The 23351-nt window shown below is 40.0% G+C and overlaps 1 protein-coding gene across 1 annotated transcript; it reads left to right on the forward strand.

The window, feature by feature from the left end:
• The first annotated feature begins 6297 nt into the window (after positions 1-6297).
• On the forward strand, positions 6298-23347 carry FNDC4 (fibronectin type III domain containing 4). Its single transcript, XM_015814803.1, has 6 exons — positions 6298-6376; positions 10585-10700; positions 10990-11194; positions 11778-11867; positions 16179-16312; positions 20747-23347. The coding sequence occupies exons 1-6, from the start codon at positions 6298-6300 to the stop codon at positions 20780-20782; spliced, it is 660 nt and encodes a 219-aa protein (XP_015670289.1). The 3' UTR covers positions 20783-23347.
• Positions 23348-23351: the final 4 nt, after the last annotated feature.

Raw genomic sequence — 23351 nt, forward strand, 5'->3', positions numbered from 1 at the left:
AATTTGAGGGTCACTGTCTGGCACAATAGGTAGTGGATAAATCAAGATAATCCTTCCAGGTTTGATATTTACAGTCTTGGATTGCAGTGCTGTTTTTCCTTTTTGCTAAAGTGCTCCATGTAGGCTGGCAGAAGAGATATTTCATTTGCGAATTGCAATTATTTTATCCACCAGATGATAGCCCTTATAGTTAATTTATATTTCTGTTCTAATTTATTCTTAACAGGAAATTGCACATTTTAAGGTAGCATTCCTATTTTTCCTTTATTCTGTTCATTAAGAGCTGTGGCATTTTCCTGGACTTGTTAGCAACATTATCTGATCTGATCTAATATCTGATGTAATGTTATCTAAGCCTCTCTCATGGTGGTTTTAAATAACCTCCAGCTATCCAGGAGAAATTTCCGTCTTTTAACTCTTTTATTTCTTTTGAAGCAAGTACTTTAAGAAGTTTCTTCTATGATTAGTAATCATATTAACAGTGGTTGGTCCAATGGTGGGATTCAAATATATGAACAACCGGTTCTCTTTGTGGATGCCGAAGTGGTATGAACCGGCTTTATCCCACCACTGGGTTGATCCCACCCTGGGACGGCAAAGATGTCTTCTAATAGAAATACTTCAACAGTTTCACTACTAACTGATGCAGCCATCAAAGACCCTCCTGCCACAACTTCCATCTGCTGTTTCAGCAGAAACTATGAGTCCAGAATGATCTTCAGATTACATACCAAGTCCTTCTGGGCAGCACTTCCCCCATTACCTACACCACAACCTTCATCAGAAAACAGATATTGGAAATTACTGTAGGTGGAACATTGTCAGGAATGGCTGAGTTCATGTAGGGTTTTCAGGAGGTGTGCTACTGTCTCCTTCAAGGTGAACAATGTTATTCAAAGAAGCATTAACAGCCTCCTGAATCCAGCTACACACACCCTGCTTGGACAAGCCAAGAAGGGCAGGGGTCAAGCCAGGTTGAGCGTGGCAACATTCCAACCATAGAAGAACTTCTCTGACACTTCAAGTTCAAAAGAATCACAGATAATTCTGCATGACATTGCTCCACGCATCACAGTAGACTCTGCCAGCTGGTTTCCAAACGAGAGTGGATACGAGCATCTTTATCTGCTAAGAAACCAGCAACATTAGCTGTGGTTTGGAACTGTGGTTTGCCCATCCTTCTCTAGAAGGGTCTGGGTTTCATGGAATGGGTTTGTAGGTCCAGAGTCTGGATGCAATAAGTGCAAAGAATTGATATTTTTGCTCTTATTCTACATTATAGACTCAGACATGAGTTCTTACCAATGTTCAGTGGCCACTGCTGATTGTACATTTGGTTTGATGTCCACCTTCAAAATCTAAAATTGCCCATTCACTTACCAAAGTCACATTTTAAAAAAAGCCCTTGGAGCTTAGAGCTTACTAACTCATATCATTCTGAATCAACTTTGCATAAAGTTGCAGTAATGTTTAGTCTTTTTAATCAAGAGGCATACAAAGGAGGCTAAAATATTCTCAGACTCTCTTCTGCAAGGACCTCTGTACATGCACCCAAAACCAAGTTTCAATTCAAGTAACTAATATGTAACAAAATTTGTTTTCAGTGTGATATTGGCTTTCCCCAATTCTCCGGCTTTTCCTTGTTTTCTGCAGGAAATTCCTTTTTAATATTTGGACTTATTCCCAAATCATTTCGAGCTGGAATTCCTTTAAGTTCAGGAACACCCTTTCAGCTGTGGCAGGAGCAGCATCCATAAAGGCGGCATGATACAGGCAGCACTGGAACAATAAGACACTGAAGCCCTGGCTTTTTTGTACATGCTTCGTGACATCATCCATATATACTGAAAGGGACTGAGACTGCAACCCATGACTTCTTTCATTACTCTGAGAAAAGCAGCAGCCCCTGCAGCTTCCCACGCGTGGCAGTTCTCAGGATGATTTTTTTCAGCTTAATCTCCAACACAAGAGGGTTGTTATACTGATAAAAGTGGAGGAGTGATATTATGCAGGTAGTCTTTGATTACCAATGGTAATTGGGACCAGGAATTCTGTCACTAAGCAACACAGTAATAAGGTGTGTGATGACACGAACGCTTGACACCTTAGGACAGCAGTTCAGGGAATTCAAGATACTGTTATTAGATAATCTTTCATGTTTGCAACCTCCTGCAGTAACATGATTGCTATTTGCAATATACTGCTGGCTTTCCCATTGACTTTGCTTGTCAGAAGCCGGCAGTGAAGGTTGCAAATGGCAGTCACACCACTGTGGGATACTGTGATGTCATAACTGCAAGCTGGTTGCCAAGCCCAAATCACAATCACATGATCACAGGGATGCTGAAATGGCTGCAACTATGAGAATTCACTGTAAGTACCACTAATTTAATGTCTTTTTAACATTCAGTGACTCAGGGGATATTAAAGGAGGACAACCATATACTGTAAATGTCTTAAAATAGCATACGTTCTGCTAACAAAACAAATGCACCCTATATCACAGCCATCTCTTGTATTTTTAAGGTTTTTCCCTAAAACTTTATATTCAGTTATATACATATGGAGTTTTGGACAAGAATGTTCAAAACGTTTATATTTTCTAGGCTGAAAGGTTGGTATGTTTGTCAGAGGACTTTGAACCAAGCAACTATCTTTATTTATTTGTTTAAATCATTTACATAGCTTCCCATCTTCTAATAAATTCTGAGTGGCTATCAATTAAAAGAGCTGACCAGATTAAGGTATTCAGGCAAGGGTTGGCCTGTAATAACAATTCACGAGTAATCTGTCTTCAGGGAATGCTAGTAAATAAAGAGATGATTAATAAGTTATTTGTTACGTCTGTAATGTAAACTCAGAATCGACTCATGACATTTTTATGCCTAAGACAGAGTGGTAAATGGTGTCTCTATCCCTCCAACATTAAATTAACTAGTAACTGCAAAGTTACTAAATATTATATATATAATCTGAAAGAAATTATTGTATTTAGTAACTTTACAATAATACTGAGAAACAAAGAAAGCTATCCAATAATTTTAATGATAAAAGCAACCAAGCTTATGTTTTATTATTTATATTTCTAAGTTGTAATTGCGGTATACATAATAAATAATAAATATTAAATGTTTAGCCAATATATCATGATGAGTTTGCAACAAAAGAAAGCACCGCAAGCCCATTACAAGGGAATTTTGTACTGCTACAGGACAGTCAGCACCATCATGGTACCCTGATTCCATATTTCACCAAGAGGTGATTTGAGGCAAATAGCAGAAATTTGGACTTCACAGAGATATGGAAGGATTGTGTAAATATAGAAAACCCAGTAGGCGTTTTTGCCTTTTAAATGAAGCATAAGCATAACAAAGTCATAATTAACAATTTGCCATCTTGTATTTATTATGTCTTTCATAATGCAAAAGTGTAATTTTAATATGTCAGAAGAGGGGAAAATATTAAATACTTGTAGAGTATATTAACTATATTAAGAGAGCCTGAGAGTCCATGGAGCCTTTCAGTCTAGAAGTAACACTTAGCTTTGCTAACCTTCTTAAAGCTTTCATTGATCACTAACAGATGCTGACACAACATCTCTCCCAATCATTCTTTGCATTGAACCCTCCAAAGTCCTGAAAGTGTTGCCTTCTGCTGAATACATTTTTATTTAAGCCACTCTGTGGCAGGGTTCACATATATTACACCCTAAAACTGGCTGAATGAAACACTTTATCGGTGTCAATATAACATACTAAGCCACCCCCTAAATAATTGGAATAGTGGCTTGATATATACAGCATGTCAAGGTAATTACTGGATTCTCACAGCATATTGAATCATGAACTACCCAAACCCATTTTAGCCTAGTTTTATGTGCTGGGTAAATCTATGATGTGAGAACCCAAATTATAGACAGCTGCGCTTCCTCTGACTCTCAGCCAGGCTAGGCCGTTATTTCTTAATGACGTCTCTGCACCAGCTTGCTAATATAACTATTCTTCTTGTTGTCAGTAGAGGGCGCAATACACCCAAAATTACTGCTTCCGTCAACAAATAGGATTGATCAAGAGAGAGAATGAAAATGATTTGAGCAACTGGAGATCTACCCTGTTAGCTTAAGCAAGAAAACAGATAATTTCTCATATTTTAGAAAGAAGGAAACGTAGAACTGTCATCATGTCAGTCTTTACAGGACACAGCATTTTCTCTGCCTCCAGTCAGCTGAGCAAAAGAACAAAGGTTCACATTACTAAGCGGTTTCTTGATTAATCATTGATGACTAAATAAGACAATGGCTTTTAAATGTCTGATTTTATTTTGCATTTATTTGTATGTTTGTTCGTTTGTTTTAGAGTTAGCCTAGTTATTAGTCTGGCATAGTATCAATTTGTTGAAACTCCCTTAGCAGCTCAATTGCCTGTAAGCAGGAAACAAACTGTACTGATGGAGACCTCAAAAGTCATGTAATAGTTTATGTAGATGGGGAAATCTATAAATGTATAATATCCAGGAGGATAGCTGCTGGAGATGTACTGTATTCTGATAAAAAGCACAAGTACATAACACATGCATGTATATGTGTACACACACCACACATGTACATATAAATTTTTGGCAAGATGTGTATATGTGTAGCAACATCTTTTAAAAATAAAGTTGCTATAAAATGGGTATAGAAAGATATACAGTCATTAAATGTAACACATAACAGGATTCTTCATTGAGAATATTTGTAGGAATAGACAAATGTGTTTTCATGAAGCTTTTCACTTACAGTATATGTCTTGAGTTGTTAGGATAACTTGTGTAAAGTTATTTCATTACTGGATATAAATGCTTTATCTATTACAGTACTTTGCATTTTTTTTCTTTTTGCTGATTTTATTTCTAAAGTAATGCTATTTTCCTTATATATTTGTGTCTATGTGTGTAATTTTTTTAAAAAGTTCCTCTCTAGTTTTCTGCCATTTCAGAAAATCTAGTCTAGTATGAAATCAATAGAGAATATTTGTAGCTCAATGTGAGGTCCTTGGGGCTCTCTGAGCTTGTTTGTTTTCTTGCAGATGTTTCATAACCCAACTAGGTAATATGGTGTAAATCTTGGGTGGTTAAAAAAAACAACTGTGCCTTGCTTTAACAGTTTCCACGTGACACCTCCCACTAGCTGATAACAGCTACAAAGAGGGCAGAAGCAGCTGGTAGGGCATCAACCTAAAGCGTCTGCCTTTTTTGCCCCCTCCAGGCGTCTTTGCCTTCCGGAGTGCATGTCTCAACAAGTGGGCCTCCCCTGACAGTTCTCTCGTCTAACAACGCTCAGGATTTCCCCCCATTTCCGATGCCTACTTAGGATTGCCAGGTGTCCACTATTTGAGTGGACAGTCCACTTTTTTCACATTATGTTCACTATTTTTTTCCACAAAATAGTGGACATTTTTTTTATTCAAAAGCTTTATGATGAAATGTACGTAATCTAAATGTACGTAATCTAAATGTATGTACGTACGTAATCTAAAGCTGTACAGTCTACTTTTTTTACTACTTAACCCCCCCCCCTCCGCTTGTCCGCTATTTTTGGGAAGCAGATCTGGCAACCCTATGCCTACTCCAGATGTGTCTTGCTGCAAAAATACTCCAAGAACGCCCCAGGCATGATTGCAGGGGTCGCCCTGCTCCATAGGCGGCGTCTTCTCCAGTGCAGCCTAGCTCAGCCCAGCCCAGCCCTGCTTGCTCAGGGACGGGCTTCTGCCGCCTGGGTCTCCCGCAGACTCAAACCAACCATTGTTCCCTGGGCCGAGGGCGGAGCGCCGGCGCGCGGCCAGGAGGAAGAGGGGGGGGGGGACGTCCAAGACGCCGCTTGCCCGGTCGACAGTATTCAGCGGCTCATGACTTGGCGTGGCTGGCAGGAGCGGCGGGGTTGAGTCGACTCTGCCACCGCCGCCGCCGCCACAGACCCGGTAGCGGATTTCGGTTACAACAGCAGCATCAACAGCAGCAGCAGCAGCAGCGCGGAGCTCCGCTGAGATTCCCGGCGGCTTTGGGCCCGCCTGATGGAGCCGCCAAGCGGCGGCGGAGCAGGTGGCGGTTCGGCGCCGAGCTCCGGCGCCACTGCTGACTGGGGGAGCGTGGCGCTCGTCCCTGCGGCGGACACTGCGGCTCCATCCGCGCGTCCCTCGCCACCTTGAGCGCCCCGGAGACGGCCGTCAAGACCCCTTGGTCGCGGGGCTCCCGACGAACTCGAAGCCGCGCCGACATCCCGCCCGACTCGATGAGCAGCTGCTGCATCTGGCCGCGATCATGGCTCCAATTCCCACGTACCTCAACCCGGCCGCCGTCCTGGTCCTGGTCAGCTGCGACCTGTGCCTTGTGCGCGCAAGTAAGTGTAGGAGAGGGATGTGGGTGGGAGAATCTCCCCAGTGGGTCTGGACCGGCGACCGAGATCCCCAGTCTGAGATCCCCCCCCCCATGGCAACTTCTTCCAGCGCTTCCTCTTTCGGCGCCCTTTCGGACCAGCCCACTTCGCGGTCACTAGCTTTGGTGCTGAACTGGATCCCCTGTGCTTTTCTGCTTCAGGGGCCACCTATAAGGGATAGTGTGACTCTGCTTTAGGGAGAGGGGCTCAGGCCTGCCTGTCTGCCCGTGTTTCTACAGTGAGATGGTTAGAGACAGCTGTGTCACTGGACAAAAGAACAAAGTCCCTTTGGGACAATTCGGTTGTATGAGATTTGGAAGCAAGAAAGACTCTCAACACCCGAGTTGCCTTGTTCTCATCTTAGAAGTCCCCCACACAACCCTTCCTTTTGCCCAGCATCCAAATCTCAGCCAATTTCATTAGAATAAAAGCTTGACTCAAGGTTGTGGCCATTTGGCCTTGCTAGGTCTTCTCTGAAGTCTTCATCCAAGTGCTCTTGGTCTGCCAGCTGCGAAGTTTTTTTTTAAGAAGTATGTACTTGGCACCTTGCAACAAACACCAAAGTCCATGCCCACATTCATCTCAAATTTTAAGCCACAGAGAGACAGGGAATCTGGCACTTGGTAGAAAGGAAACAATCATTTGCTCCACTCCATTAGCTTGAGATACTAGTTCCAGATGAATCACAACCCCACTCACACATACACAGTAGTACATATTACTGGTGAAGGCTACTTCACTTTTTTTTTTTTAGCCCTAGCTATATATGAAATGCTATTTGCTGCCTCTGAAAGGTGTGGGTGGGGTGAGGCAAACAGAAGTATGTGCTAAGATAATGGCTCAGGCAGTGGAGAGAGAAAATAAACTAAATGGTATATCAATGCATTCTTCCTATGTAGGGACATAGAGGCTGAGATCAAAGTCAACAGATGGATCATGTACAGCCTTTTGTATCTCAGAGCAGCATTTGGCTTAAAAGGTGCCCACTCCCATTCAAACAAATATACTTTGGAATTATTCTTCTTGCTTGTTCTGTGCTGATTGCCAAATATATCTTCTTGACAGTGTTAACATTTTTATGAATGTAACTAAGGTAGAGTAGCACTATTCATTTGGTTTTATAGCTTATAATAAACCATATGCAATCTGCTAGGAAACTATTGGTTTTGGTTTTCTAGCATAACCAAGTGGAAGGGATTCACACACATTTAGATAAAATTGCAAAGCATCTACATTAGCAAAGGAATTATACTCCTGGCACAATTATACTTCTAGTACAATTTTCAGAATTTCTAGTCCACTTTAACTAGCCAAACTGGTTAAAAATTCTGGAAGTTTTAGTATTACACATCTGGAGATTATGTTGCAGACATAACTGCAATGACAATAATAACTTAATAACTCCCAGGTATTAAATTTTGGATAGTTATATATTCCTCTTTACAATTAGTATCTTCAAATGCTTTATATTTATAGAGTTAAAAATCAAACATTTAAAAGCCTTGAAAATTTGGCCAGCTAAGCCAGGGATTCAGTGAAGATGACCACATGGTGACATTGAGAAATTCAGCTGGACAGGAACAGGTAACCGAAGTGATCAAGAAAGGCAGGTCTGTTGCTCAATGAAGAATAGGACAAGGACCAGCAAAGGGACAAAGCTGGACACAGTAGTGATACAAATGGCTTCATTAATGAAACGTGTGAAATATGAGAGTGTAGCAGAGTTCAAGTAACAGCTAATGGGTGTGATGCCCCATTTGTCAGAAGATCAGCAACAGATAATAAAGTGAAAACAGCTGATGCAGTAAATGTGCTACAGGCCAAATTTGCAAGGTTCTTGGTGTTAGTATATTTCCATTAGGAGGTCTGGAAAGGATCCAAACTAAGAAGCAGATGAAAAGAGGCATTTCTAACCAACATATTACATCTCTCTCTTTCTCTCACACACAAGCAGTGTGAAGCCTTTATATAGTTTCCTCCCAGTATTTCCTTCTTTAGCTTTCGCTTCCCTCTAAAAAATGTTGACTTGTGCTGCATTTGGACACCCTTTCTGACTTTCCAAGCAAATGAATTAGAAAATAAAGTGAATATATAAGCAAAAAACAGCTAAAAACATTTTGATCTTTGGAATTCAATGATACAGTGTGATTTATAGGATAAAATTTTGCAGGATGTTCTGATTCAGGGTTCAAATCAGACAGATAGCCAAGTTGCCTCCCCCACCCCCACCCCCCGCCAATCTATTCCCATCCAAGTTTTCAAACTGATACTCAACAATATGGTTACTGAGCACATTCAATGCTCATAATTTTTATGAATTTAGAATTTAGGAAGAAAGTAAGATTTTGCTGGTTCTTCCCACTTCTGCTCCCTCTTAATACACAATGTTCTTGCTTAGTTTCTATGTTTCTAAATATTCATCACATTTATCTACTGTTAAAGGAATAGATTTAAATAATGTGACTTGCTTTTAAACAAAAAAAGGTGCTGTTAAATGTATATCCTGTATTTCACAATCACAAAGCAGCCTTTCTTGTAGCAAAACAAATCTTTTCCACAGAGGATCTGCCCTCTGGAATGGTCTCTCCCACACAGGCTCTAAAAAGCATTAAAAACTCAACTTTTCCCTTGGCGTTGGGGCCAGGTTGATTGGAGGTACTGCTGTAATGTATTTTGTGGGTTCCTGATTACCTATTAATTGCAGTTGAGGTTTTAACTACATTTGTTTAGCTTCTTGTACATTGCTCAGAGTTACAGTTGTCCAAGTTGACCAACCATATAAATTTCTTAAAAAACAAAAATGTAACTTAAAAAACAAAAACAAAACCCCCACAAAAGAAGGAAATCAATTCCATCAGGTTTTATCTCTCCCTGAGAAGTTCCTTCATCGGCTATGGCAGATGGAACTCTATTACCTTGCTTTAAAGGCAGTTCAATCAGGCTTTGCTTCTTCTCCCTTCCAAACTCCCTCTGCATTTGACAAGGAGGTGGCAGAGGAAGAGATACAGTTCATTGGGACATTAAGACTGGGCCTCTGTGTACTTTTTGTAGGCCTCAAAAAAGCCTTTCTGGCAGAAGGGTAGAAAAGAAATGCTGCAAATAAATAGAAGCTACATATTCAGTATGACAATATTAAATGCAGTACCATTTATTGACATTCATAATAAATTCCTGTCGCTGCTACTTCTAGGTGGGCAATATTTCTGGAACTCAGCTTCACATCTGCTCAAATGGCTAAGGCTCAAACTCCTGAGGATGCCTGAGTGAGAGACCAAGAAAGGCATCTATGTTCCCCTCAAAACAAGGCAGGGGCACCCTCCACTGTCCTGGATTGGCTAGTGAAGAAAGCCCCCAAGTGTTCTTCTTTTGGGAGCTGGGAAGAGTTTAGACATTCACCAGTAGCCTCACTTCAGGTTCTCAAGGTCAGCAGTGCCCTGTCCTGAGAAGCTTAGCATTCCTTCAGTGAAGAAAAATCTCCTTGCCCTCTGCCTTAGCCATGCATCTTTTTCATCTGGAAAGTGGGAAGAGAAGGAACAGCCACCCAGACCCAGTGAAGTCTGTTGGTACAAGTTATCTGCCGGCACTACTGCATTCCTGGCTGGCACACCATACACTGCTGCCAGCCTCCCATTAGCAAATTAACACTTGCTGGAGAACAGAGTTGACTCCACCTATGTCCTTGGCCTGGCAGACTTGCACTGGGCTGCTATGGGCTTCTAGCCAGGCTGATGGCTCTTGGCTTTGTACAGAAAAGCTGAATGCCATGAATAGTGGCCAAATGGGTGGGATAGTAGCCAAATGGGTGGGATCTTTAAAAACCCTCCTTAAGGAATAATGGTAACTTTTGAGGCTGGGCTTTCTGGATCAGTTCAAGAAGGCTGTGTTTGCACATCTAGCTAAAATTGGTTAGTGACAGCCTTGGTTAGGCTTTTTTGTTGTTTAGTGTGTTGTGCAAACCCACCCTGTTTCATTGCTTTATAATTGTGCAAATCTAAAAACTGGATTAATTCAATAGCCAGGTTAAGAATGCTGTGTGGAGTTATATTGACTGGAGCAGAAAGGAAATTGCCTCTCTGCTCGAACTGCAGCACTCTGAAGCTAAGTTAATTATGAGCAATGGAAGGGAGCAGCCGGTGAGGGTTCTCCACCAATAACTTTCTTGCATCTCATAGATCGGCCCCCATCGCCTGTCAACGTGACTGTCACACAGCTGAAGGCAAACTCAGCCACCGTCTCCTGGGATGTGCCAGAAGGAGACGTCATAATTGGCTATGCCATTTCACAGCAGGTGAGCTTGCGTTGAGGCACTCCCAAAAGGAAGCCTGTCATTCCTCAGGGGACCAAGTAGCATCAAACCTTTACACCCCAACCCAGCCAAAACCTCCCATTTCTAACCCCTCCGTGGGCTATCACTTTCTTCAGTTCAGATGCATCCCCCCCAGATGAGGACTAATCAGTCCCTTAGAGTAGCAGTAACTCTCCTTAAGCCGCCTGGTGGAAGTAGGCAAGGTGAGCCTGAGGGCTTGTCCCACAGCCTGGCTGGCCTCCAGCTTTAACAACCTTCCTGGTTCTGGCAGCGACAAGATGGGCAAATGCAACGATTCATCCGGGAGGTGAACACCACAAACAGGGCCTGTGTACTCTGGGATCTGGCAGAGGATGCAGACTACATCATTCAGGTCCAGAGCATTGGCCTCCACGGAGAGAGTCAGGCTAGCAAGAGAGTCCATTTTCGCACGTTAAAGCAAAGTGACCGACTTCCGTCCAACAGTTCAAACCAAGGTAAGCAAGACCCTTTTGTTAATTAGTCTGGTGTCATCAACCCAGGTTTCACTCATTATGACTGCATAAGCAATTGTCTGCCGTATCAAACTTACTCCAGCCACACCTCATATCTTTTCCAAGGTTATTTTTTAGTAATTTCTCTGATCCCATCCATCCCCTTTATCCATGGTCTTCTCCTTTTTCTGCTTGCTTCAACTTGCTTAGTTTTTTTTTTTTTATGTCAATCATTAACCACTTGCTAAAGTTGGCTATGTGGCTTCGAGAAGGCCGGTCTCTGCATTGCATTCTCTCACCAGCATCCAGCTCATCCCAATGAGAAACAAAGCCCTGCAAGGTCAGCTCCCCCCCCACATCTGCTACCTTGTAATGTTCTCTTCGTCACTCTCCAGCTGCATATGGATAATTCTTACTTACGAACCAAAGGATAGTTAGTGAAAGATGGTCTTTCCTAGCTCTCTGTCAAGGGAGATGACCTGTTCTAAATGTGAAACAAAGCAACTATGGAGGCGCTGAGGAATTCTTGTCTTACTTGGTAACATGAATGATCTCCTTGCCAAGTTCCAGCCTTATGTTTCTACAGGAGACATCACAATGGAGGGCCTGGACAAAGAGCGGCAGCTGCAGACGGGGGAGATTATTATCATTGTGGTTGTGCTGCTTATGTGGGCAGGTGAGTTTTCCTGGGTTCTCTGGATTTAGGCAGGATTGTGGCTGGAAGTCAAGTGCTTACTTGGCATGCACAAAGTTGCTTTCTACAGTACATCTTTAGGATTGGCTACTACTTTGGTCCAGGGCTATTGGAGCAGAAAAAAATATCTTCTACAAGTTCCTGACAGCCAAGTGTTTTCAAAAGTATTAGATATTTGATGTTCAGGCAAGGTAGTCCTTAAATTATGACCAAAATTGAGCCCAAAATTTCTATTGCTAAGCAAGACAGTTGTTAAGTGAGTTTTGCCCCATTTTATGACCTTTCTTGCCACAGTTGTTAAGTGAATCACTGCAGTTGTTAAGTTAGTAACACGCTTAAGTGAATCTGACTTTCCCATTGACTTTGCTTGTCAGAAAGCTGTAAAAGGGGATCACATCACCCCAGGACACTGCAGCCATCATAAATACATGCCAGTTGCCAAGCATCCAAGTTTTGATCATGTGACCATGGGGGTGCTGCAACTGTCGTGTGAAAAACAGTCATGTCACTTTTTTCACTGCTGTTATAGCTTCAAATGGCCACTAAATGAATGGTTGTAAGTTGAGGACAAACTGTATCAGCATTTGATATCTTGTGAATTTTGCTCAGCCTGTCAATATTCAACATTTATCATTAGTGTGAGTTCTGGCCCATCAGATACTCATGGCCACATTTAAAATCTATAACATATCATAGAAACTTTACCTGAATCCTTAGTAAAAGCAATAGCACTTAAGACTTACATACAGCTTCACAGTGCTTTACAGCTCTAAGCAGTTTACAGAGTCAGCATATTGCCCCCAACAATCTGGATCCTTATTTTACCGACCTCAAATGTATGGAAGACTGAGTCAATCATGAGTCGGTCACAATCGAACTGTCGAACTGCAGGCAGCTGGCAGGCAGCAGAAGTAGCTTGCAGTACTGTATTCTAACCACTGTACCACCACGGCTAAGAAAAACTATTGCAACTATTACCGTAGATGCATTTGACCAATTTAGATGCTAAACCTAGAAATATAAAACCCATTATTAAAGCACAGAAAACAAAAAGGAGTAGTAGCTGATTGTCTGTTAAATAACGAGATCTCCTTATTGTATTGTATACAAATTCCAGATCTTTTGTACATTCTATGTCATAATATACAACAGTGAATGATATTTATGTGTGTGTGTGAGAGAGAGAGGGAGGATTAGAGTACTGCACAAACCAAATCTGTTCAGTTAATTTGTGATTTAATATATTATGCAGAACCCAGAAAAAATGAGTAAATTCAGTAATGAGGATAAAAGCATTGACAGAGTTGATAAGTAATGTTTTTCCAGGCTGACTATACTGCTTTAATTCAATGCATTTTTTTTCAAGGAGTATTTTTCCATAACATTTTTAGATTACTGCTTGTTCACGTACTTAGTTTGCAAATTAAGTAATTTGAATTCTTGAAGCATCTCAGTGTTTCTTTTGTTTTCCTTTGGTTGCCTAATTTTTCCCCAAACTGTCAGATCCTATTTGAAGAGCATGTTTGTTCTTTTTTTCTCTAGTATGTGGTCTTTGTACAGTTTTTTACATATTTTAATCCTTATTTATCATAATAGCCATTCTTACATATAATTGTCTATGAATGAACAATGATTCTACCAGACGTGATCAAACATTATTTAATGTTTATCTTTTTCTAAACATTGCAAATGTTATTTTTATAGCAAATCATTATATTTGCGTTTTGAAAGGAAATGGATTATTTCAAGAAGCTCTATTGAATCTTGCAAACTGCATGTGAATCCCAGATCCTTTTTCTATTATTTTTGTATACTTTTTGTGCCTGTTCTCGGTACTTGCATCCTTGTTCCAAAGATTAATCCATTGTTTACATTTGTATTACATATCCTTTAAGTATGTAAATTACTATGGAGATGGCCATTAGCAACTCTGTCGAGTACAATACTTCATGTCCTGATTTCTTGTGTTTGCATCCACTGCATGATAGGTCTTATTTGGCCTCCCCAGTTTTGAAGGGTGACATTTTCCTGTGTCGCACAATCCATTCTCTGCAGATATTGTATATTCAAAGGCTGGCTTCTTCTGACAAGTCTGTACCTTTCTCCCTTCCTCCCTCTCTTCCACAAACTGTGTTTCTTAACCCTCTCCCCCGCCCTTAAAAGTCCAGTACAATTGGCTATCCTTCCCTGTTAATTGACAGGGAAAGGGCTTCTGTTCACAACTTTCATTTTAGATTTTTTTAAGGTAATGGATTAGCCACTCTTGGAATTGAATGCTGTAATAACAAGCAGTTCACTGTGCTCTAACAAATACTAATGGTGGGTGGAAGACTTGGCTTCAGAAAAAGTTGGCTTCTATTCTTCTGACCCTTTACCTGACTTCAAAGGAAGAAGGGCCTTTCAAGTTCTGTTCGGTGTCTACAGCATTCAGCTTAGGAATGGTCAGTTCATAAGTCATTTAATTCCTGGAGATGTTAATAGTTATAAAAAGAATGGAAGCCAGAATGGAAAGGAAAGCAACATTGTAAACTCTGCAAATGTAAAGTTAAACAAACATTTCTAAATTAATCCAAACCCAAATATTTCTTTCCTTGTCCAAACAAAAATATGGTACAGGTAGTCCTTGACTTACAACCATTAGCCAACTGACTGTTCGAAGTACAATGGCACTAAAAAAAAAGTAACATATGACCGTTGCAGCATCCCATGGTCACGTGATCAAAATTCAGTCACTTGACAACTGGCATGTATTTATGACAGTTGCAGTGTCCTACAGTCATGTGATCATCTTTTGTAACCTTTCTGACAAGCAGTCAGTGGGGAAGCCAGATTCATTTAACAAACTGTGTTACTAACTTAACTGCAGTTATTCACTTAGGAAAGGTTAGAAAATGGGGCAAAACTCACTGAACGACCGTGTTGCTTAGCAACAAAAATTTTGGGCTCAATTGTGGTCATAAGTTGAGGACTACCTGTATGTGGATCATGCTTCTAACTTACAGTACTGCACTCTAAAAGCTTCTTTCTTCTTTAAGATGTCATCAACTCATTTGCCAGGTAACAGAGATAGGGCAAGAGAAAAGTTAGGCTAGAGATTTTGATCTCATAATTTCATAATGCATAATGGAAATAAAATTAATATGAATGTTAATTCCCCATGTCTTTATTCAAGATTATGCCAATTTTTTATGCTCCTTCTCTTTAAATGATAAACTAGACAATTCTCAAGGGCTATAGGAACAGATGGATTTTATTCTTTTAAAACATTTTCAGTTTAAAACTACTTCCACAGAGAGGAAACAGATATGTGATGGGGGAAGATATTTCTTTATCCTCATTCAATATCTGTTTGCACATTATTCACCAGTTGCTCCGTTGTAATGCTTGGGTACTTGCCCCTTGAAAGACTAGTTTGGCTCTATGTAAAACAGGGGATGAAGATTTGGGTGTTTCTCTCTGCCCATTTCTAAATAATTTTTAGAGGATTTTTTTAAAAGTATTTAAAATCACAATCACTAGCCTCTACATTTCTGCCTAAAAATTTTTAGGTTCATAAACAGTTTTATAAACATAATATTTAATAACTTCCATTTATATTGTTCAGTTTGGACCTTTGATAGTGTATGCCTTTGCAAAGTTTTGTGTTTCTGCTTTGGGCAAACTGTAACATTTTAAAAAGGAGAGCAAAGCAAGAAATATTCAGGTAGGAATATACAATATGTGATAAATGGAAGTTCTGTGGAACCAATTATCAAGCTTTGCTCTCTCTATGACACTGTTCTATCAATTAATACCATGTATGGCATGATTGCACCTGCTCTTGATTGGCAATCTTTAATAGATAGAAACATGTGAACTCTCAAAGGAGCTTTCACAATTTCCAATTCCTCACCTGAGACAAGCTCAAGTGTCCGTTTAGATTTCACACATCGCACTAAGCCATGCTTAATATTGGCTTTGAACATCTGAAGAACCTGGCCGTTGCCCCCCATTCCAGGCATTCTCAACAAATTATACACAGACACAAACATTTGGGGATGAAATAATTACTTCAAAATGGGGGAATGTATTGTGTATGTGTGTGTGTGTGTGTGTGAGAGAGAGAGAGAGACAGAGAGAAAGAACCAGAGAGACACTAGAATATTTTAAATGAAGGAGCATAGCTTTTCAAATGAAGAGAATGCTGGAATTTGAGTTTCCCTGGTTCATCTTTCCTTCCTTCCTTTCCTTCCTTCCTTCCTTCCTTTCCTTCCTTCCTTCCTTCCTTCCTTCCTTTCTTCCTTCCTTCCCCAGCTGTGATCGCACTCTTCTGCAAGCAATATGACATCATTAAGGACAATGATTCCAACAATAATAAAGAGAAGACCAAGCCTTCCTCAGAACATAGCACTCCAGAGCGGCCCACGGGGGGGCTACTACGTAGCAAGGTAAGGTACTGGGCAAAGAAGAAGTGAGCAAGGGGTACAAGACGGATTCATTTCAGATGGACTGAAACTGGCAGGGAGAGGTTCACAAGCGCACTGGGCCACCAAGAGGACCTGTGACACAAGGTAAGAGACTTTGCTAGAGGTACCAGCATCATTGTTTACTACAATTATTATATGCCATATTCTCAATCTTTACTCCTCACTTAAGCTATAATGCAGGGCTTTATTTCACTTAGGATGTAATATGAATCTAATTGTATAAGGATACCAAACTTTAAACTTTATTGTTAATCAAATTTGTATAGCTATATCTCACAAAAAGTGACTCTATGCCAATTCAAGATCAGCTGCCAGGTGGTGCCTAGAATTTTAAAAAATAAAATAATGACAACATGCTCCGAGAGCTGTTAGAATACCATCATGGCAACATATTGAACCGAAACGGACATCGTGTAAGAAATGAGGGAATGCGGTCACTCCATCTTTCTATTATTTGCAAATAATTGGGTTACATGTAGTAACCCAATATTATCAGGCTTTGTTTGATGAACTAAATTAGGATTTGTGTTTCAAACTCAGCAGTAGGAAGCATTGCTGTGTTCTGCCTTTTGAAGTCAGGCATAGGAGTCTATTTCTGAAAGACAAAGTTGCTGCAGTCAGCTTCATAGTAAGAAATCCATGAAAATATTGGACAGCCATTTGTCCGGGATGCAATAAGATCTCCTGTCTTGGGCAGGGGGTTGGACTAGAAGACCTCCAAGGTCCCTTCTAGCCCTCTGATCTATTACTCTATGAAATTAACAAGAAAAAGTATGTTACCCAGTATGTACATATACTTTGTACAAATGAACTGGTAGATAAAATGGATCGTTTTGTTTATTAAAGTTATATTCCACCTTTCCACAAGGGTTTACAGATAGCACACACCATTTCTTCACAATAAAGCTAGGCTGAAAGGGAAAGAATGGCTCAAAATCCCCTAGTGAATTTTTATGGCTCAGGAAGAAACTAAGTTGAACTCAAGTTTTCCAGTTCTTGTTCAATAACATGACAATTATACTACATTATTTTTTCCATACCGGGCTCTGCTTGTCATTCTTTTTCAAACTCTAAAGAAGTCAGAAACTGCATACTTGAATGCTGAAAGCATTTTACTTGTATTAAAAAGTTCTGCTAAGTCTTATGTAAAAATATTAAAATGTAAATATCTGGTTATGTGAAATGATAGAAGGATTTTAACATCAAATATAGATCTGTCAGTAAACAAAACAGGTTGTTGAAAGAATATCAATGTACATATGTATATGAGAGTGAGAAAGAGAACACAATGCTTACTGGTATCATACATTAAAAATGAATTTGAACATTTTTAGTCCCAGGGGAAAATAACTTTGAATGGGCATCCCACCATTAGGAGAAGTGTTAGCCTAAAGTTTGATTTGCAAAACAATCACAAGGGGAAAAGTTAGTATTTACAGTTTACCTCTCTGATCAGCTTAATCTCAGTATAAAGAACTGGTGTCTAGGTAATGTGTTTCTAAAATGAAGACAAAATGATTACACAAGATTCTTTTTGGCAGAGAAATTTGGGGCTTTGTAGGAGAAATATCTAAATTAATGCATACGAAGGGAGAATTTTGTTCCCTTTCCCCTTTCCCTGACATAGGAAAAAAAATTAATAAGTTAATTCAATTGTTGTCGAGAGTCAAGCAGCATACATATTTAATGTATTATTATGTTTGGGTCTTTTCTACAGAGTTGGGATAGGCAGATGTTTAATAATATTAAAAGTGTTGTCTCAGGAACCAAGTAAATATTTTCTCCAATTCTTTCTCTTTTATTATTATTCAGTTGGAAATATGGTTTGATATGTTGTAGGAGAGAAAAAAGAAATATCTAAAAATGAACTATCTGAAAACTTCTTTGGCCAACCTTAGAGCAAGCAATGCATGGTTAAAAATCACAAAATATGGTACTTTGGAGAGTTAAAAAAAAAGAATATGTTATCAGAGTAATCTACAGAAGTACAGGAAGTGGTATTACATCAAGGCAGATTATTGTGTTGCCATTGTGGTTAAACATCTGAACTGACACTTTTCAACTTGGATGAGTCCTCCAGTCATAGATCAACTTCCATCAGCCCAGTCCACTGTGCCCAGTAATGATAATGGAAGGTGGTAGGAGTTGCACTGATATGAAATGGACGTAGTGAAAACAACTGAAGAATGGGAAGAGATTTAAATTAAGAGGGAAAGCACTATCTTTAGTATAAACAATGCAAGTATTTGTTTAGTTCTAAGGGACTGTAATAAAGGCTCCTCAAAAAAGATGAATTTTGAGAAGAAATCTGAAAATAGGAAGGTAACATTTCCAAACCAGTATGGAATAAGGGAGTAAGAGTGAAATCTCTGCTCAACCAGCAAGTTTCCAGAGTGTTTATCCAAACAGCTCCCACAGAAGGGCAGTAGCAGTATGATGGAGGAACAGATTAAAAAAAAAGTCAGTTGTAAATAAGTTACAAGTTTCCCTCCCCATCTTGAAGAAGTATTTGAGTGATCATTATACTGTAACATTAAAAGCAGAGTTTAATTAACCAAATATAATTAATTTTACCACTATATACAAAAAGAAACTCATACTTTACTCAATTGTACTATTTCATTACCTTCTTGCATCTTGGAAATAAGAATCTTTTCAATATAACAGCTATAGAGAGAAAAGGACAGAGAGATGGATACTTAAATGTACCAATGGAAGATGAGAAAATGTATATAGGAGGAAGTGGCAAAGGAGAGGGAAAACAATACAATTATTAAAGAAACACTTCTTTTAACATTGCAGGATGAGAATGGACCCAGAGAGTGGAAAGACTGTTATTCTTATCTATTATTAAACATTATTCTTCTTAATTCTCTTAAGATTGCCTGAAGAGAATCAAGTACCTCCAGTATAGGAGAATAAAGGATACGTTTTTGCTGACACATGCTTTGCCTCATATTTATACCTGTGGCCCATGTTCAGCTTTTCAGGTTAAGATGGCCACTTACCCATACATTTATATAGTTTTTAAATGTGTGCAATCACTTTACATTATCATTATCTTGGTATTATCATATATTATCTATTATATCATCTATCATTATCCTTATCTTATTATTTATCTTACCCTGTGCTACTAATTGCCTTTTGCTGTTCTATTATTCAAATGCTTTCAAATGGTGCAATCATTTTGTACGGGCCCAGGAATTATTAGCTATTGGATGGATTAATAAAATAGTGTGAGAGTGACACTGGATCATATTAAAGGACCTTTTGTCCTGCATTCCGTTGTCGGAGCAGACAGGCATATATATGAAACTAATAATAGAATATAAGGGCAACCGAATCCCCCATCCATTTGAATATACTGCTTCCCAAACTGGTTAGTTAGGCATAATGACTAGCAGCCATAGTTTAACAACCATGAATATATAAAATCATTTTTATAAGTTATGTTGGTAACAAATTGGTTCATCTTTTGTTTGAAAATTCCATGTTTTCATTTAGTATCTAATTAGTTAAGATATCATTGAACTGGGCTTGACTTCTGCTAGATATATACACAAACATTCCATATCTCAACTTGCGTTTAGTAGTAACATGCACGTGATCCAGGCACAACACTGCAGCAAGCTATAGTCACATGGTCGCCATTTGAAGCCTTCCCTGTCAGCTTTTCACAAGTAAAGTCAATAGGGGAGGAGGCAGAGAAAATCATATTGCTCCTATAGGTCACTCCCACCACTTTTTCTCCCAAGGACACCCACTATGGAGTACAAGATCCCAGGGATTCTCTGCCTGCCCACACGCCATAGCAGCCCCTTCCAGCCAACCTGTATCTGTAGGGCCTGGCTGCAGCCTCTACCAGCCCGCCAATGCTCAGATGTGCCCACCTACAGCCAGCCAGCCATGCTTTGCAGTGTCCAGCTACAGCACCCCCCCCCCCCCATGATCCATAGTGTCGGCCCATGGCACCCCTTCAAGATACATGCGCCATTACCCCATGCACCTTGCTTAAGACTCCCATCTTTTCCCAATTAGCAACCTGAAGTTATGATGGCAACTGGGACTGCCAGGATGGCTGTCACTAAGCAATGAGTTCACATGACATTGAGGTTTATGACCGCATCACTTAGCGATGGAAATTATTGCCCCAATTGCCACTGTAACCCAAGGACTGCCTCTATCCTGCAATAAGAGTTTAGGTGACTTTGACCCTTTGATAGACTCTCTTCATTCAAATCTCTTCTGTTGTTGAGTGCAACAGAGGAACAGAATCAATCAAAGAAATCAAATGGGCAGAAAGGGAATCGTAAGTAGAAGTTTAGAGGAGGATCAGTTACAACTGCACTTTTTAAAAAAACATTTTAGCCTAAACATCTCTCTCTTATACAGAAGAAATCACCATCTATCAATATCATTGAAGTATAGCTGTTGCCACACAGGCTCGAAGCACTCCAGAAGGCTGCTGGAACATTGCTGGGCCCTGGGTCTGGCTCTTCACCTGCATGCAAAGAATTAAAGCTTCTTGCCCTGAAGGAGGGATCTGCATGGAGCCAGCTGCCAAGACAAGGTGCATGTAGAAGCTGGCCTCTAACTAACCTCTCGTCCTGAAGTTGTAATAGAAACAAGTCTGGGCCGCAAGGAACAGCCAGCTGCAGAAGCCTTCAAACCAGCAGCAGGAAGCACCATGAAGTGCTAACCTGGGAACAGACTTCAGTGAAGACTTCCTTCCTGCTGACGTGGGAAGCAGCATTATACTGGGCCACATTTTCTTTCAACCCTGAATGAGAACCTAAAGCATGGCCTGCAGTCCTAAAACCCAGGCTCCATGTCTCCAGCAAGTGGCAGAGAAACAAACTGCATCTTGAAATGAATAACGGATACAAGGAACCCAAAGGTTTTCAACCTATCCAGTAGTCTGCTTTCATCAAGGAGTGGAGAAAAAGATGAACTCTAGATTGTCCTTATCACCCCATCCCAACCATTAGTGAGAATTTAATTTCAGAGCCTATTCAGAAAATATCATGTTACTCTGAAGAGCAGTAGAAGGAAGCAGCATCATTGTGAGCTTCTAGAGTTACCTTCTCTTTCAGAGTACTTACCACCTACTATCAGAATTGCCATAAGCTATCAGTTCTTTGTAAGGTCGTTTTGCTCCTGTAATCTCCCTTGTGCCAACAACTCTTGTGCCATACAATGTGCCAAATATCCCCAAATCTATACCCCAATTGAGAAGGCTATTCCCTATTCCTGTGCCTCTATCCCTCACCAGAACCACAAAGGGAGGAGCTGAAAGAATGTCGTCTTACATACTAGGGGAAGAGCCACATTTATACAACATTCTCAGCAGCTGGCATTTCCTATTTGTAACAAGGCTCTTAGTCAAATTGGTAATGCCAGCAGAGAATCAGATCTCATTCCCAAAACCAAGCCTGAAACCAGGAAGCAGCCATATGAATCACCAGTGGCACAGAAATACCAGCAGCATTCCTTGTCTTCCAAGAATCCTAGCCATTCCTCAGCTAAGAGTATTGCGCTCTAGACAGTAGAGCAGGGCATGATTGCATAGGAGACTAGAAGAGCTATGGAACCAGCATCCATTTATCCTTCACATGTTACTGACTGTAGGGTCAGGCAAATGTGCCATTCAGGTATTTTCCTATAAAAAATGCTGACACACATGAAAAATGAGGCAGAATTGCCTTGTACGTTGGTAAGAGTGAAAATTTTCACTGCTGGTGAATTCTCTAGCTAGTGGTCATAGCTGAGCTGGTATCTGAAATCATATCAACATTTACATTTGACTAAACTAAGCCAATTGCATTGCCCTAACACAGAGAACGATCACATACTGCTTTTTATAGCATTAAAGCCACAGACATATATAGTTATCCCCTCCTATCGTCTCTTTTGGTTACAACATACTGGAAAAAAATCTTCTAGTGAATTTAAAACCTAAGAAATAAAATCCACATCTGTGTTTACATAACAGATGCCCCAAATAACCAACATTTCATCCCAATCATTTATACAAAGACATATTAGTTTGTGGTTCAGCAGGAAGAGCAAACCTGCAAAATGAGACTGAACCACAGTTTGCTCAGTCATGGATAATCATATCCTTAGAATGTATTTAATATTAGAGTCAAATAACTTTTATTTCCAAAAGGCAGGAGAAACTTTTGGCTTTGGCTATGAGGGTCTACCTAAAACAAGTCTCAAAACTGGAAAGAAAAAAGGTACATTCATTATAATGACCATACTTGTGTGCACACACTCTTCTCTAGGAATTGCTTCAAACAGACCAGCTGAAATGTATTGTAGCAGATGTGTGGGGGGGGGAATTGCTTGGTCCACAACATATGTTTTAGTCCCAAACAGCTTGACCGAGCATCTCCTTTTTGGCCTCAAGTAATGAGAATGACTTGAAATCGAGAGTTGATAAGGATGTTCATTAACAAACCCCATTCATTGTTTTATTGCTTCAAAGTACCCAGTAACATATAGTATATACAATTTCTTGATCCCCTCCTGGAAGCAAGTGTCCATGCTGAGACTAAAGGATTTATCAGAACTCTGAAAGATCCATAAGTTTCCTCTCCTGTAAAGACTCAAAAGACTGATACCTAAGAGGAGCAATTAGAGAGGAAATGTAAAAAGACCTCACTGAAGAAGAATCAACTCTGCTTGGAGACACTAACAAAGACCAAACAATTTCATTTCATGTAGACCGAGAGATACCATGACACAGTCAAAGGCCAGATGCTGCTTCTGCCCCTCCATCAGAATGGTGAAGAAAATAGAGAAGTATTTTTTCTAGGGAGAAAGCAAACTTTGTGATATGGAATATTATGCAGGAATTGACTCCCAGGGGACAGCCTTCCCAACACCTCCCTCTCCCTTGTTCATCAATCTAAGATGAAGCAATTGGAAGAAAAAATGCCCAAATACAACTGTAGAAATATTTATTTACCTTTAAAAATGACATTAAAAATTA

The sequence above is a fragment of the Protobothrops mucrosquamatus genome, unplaced genomic scaffold (genome assembly GCF_001527695.2).
Source record: "Protobothrops mucrosquamatus isolate PMUCROS unplaced genomic scaffold, P.Mucros_1.0 scaffold286, whole genome shotgun sequence".
Lineage (NCBI taxonomy): Eukaryota > Metazoa > Chordata > Lepidosauria > Squamata > Viperidae > Protobothrops > Protobothrops mucrosquamatus.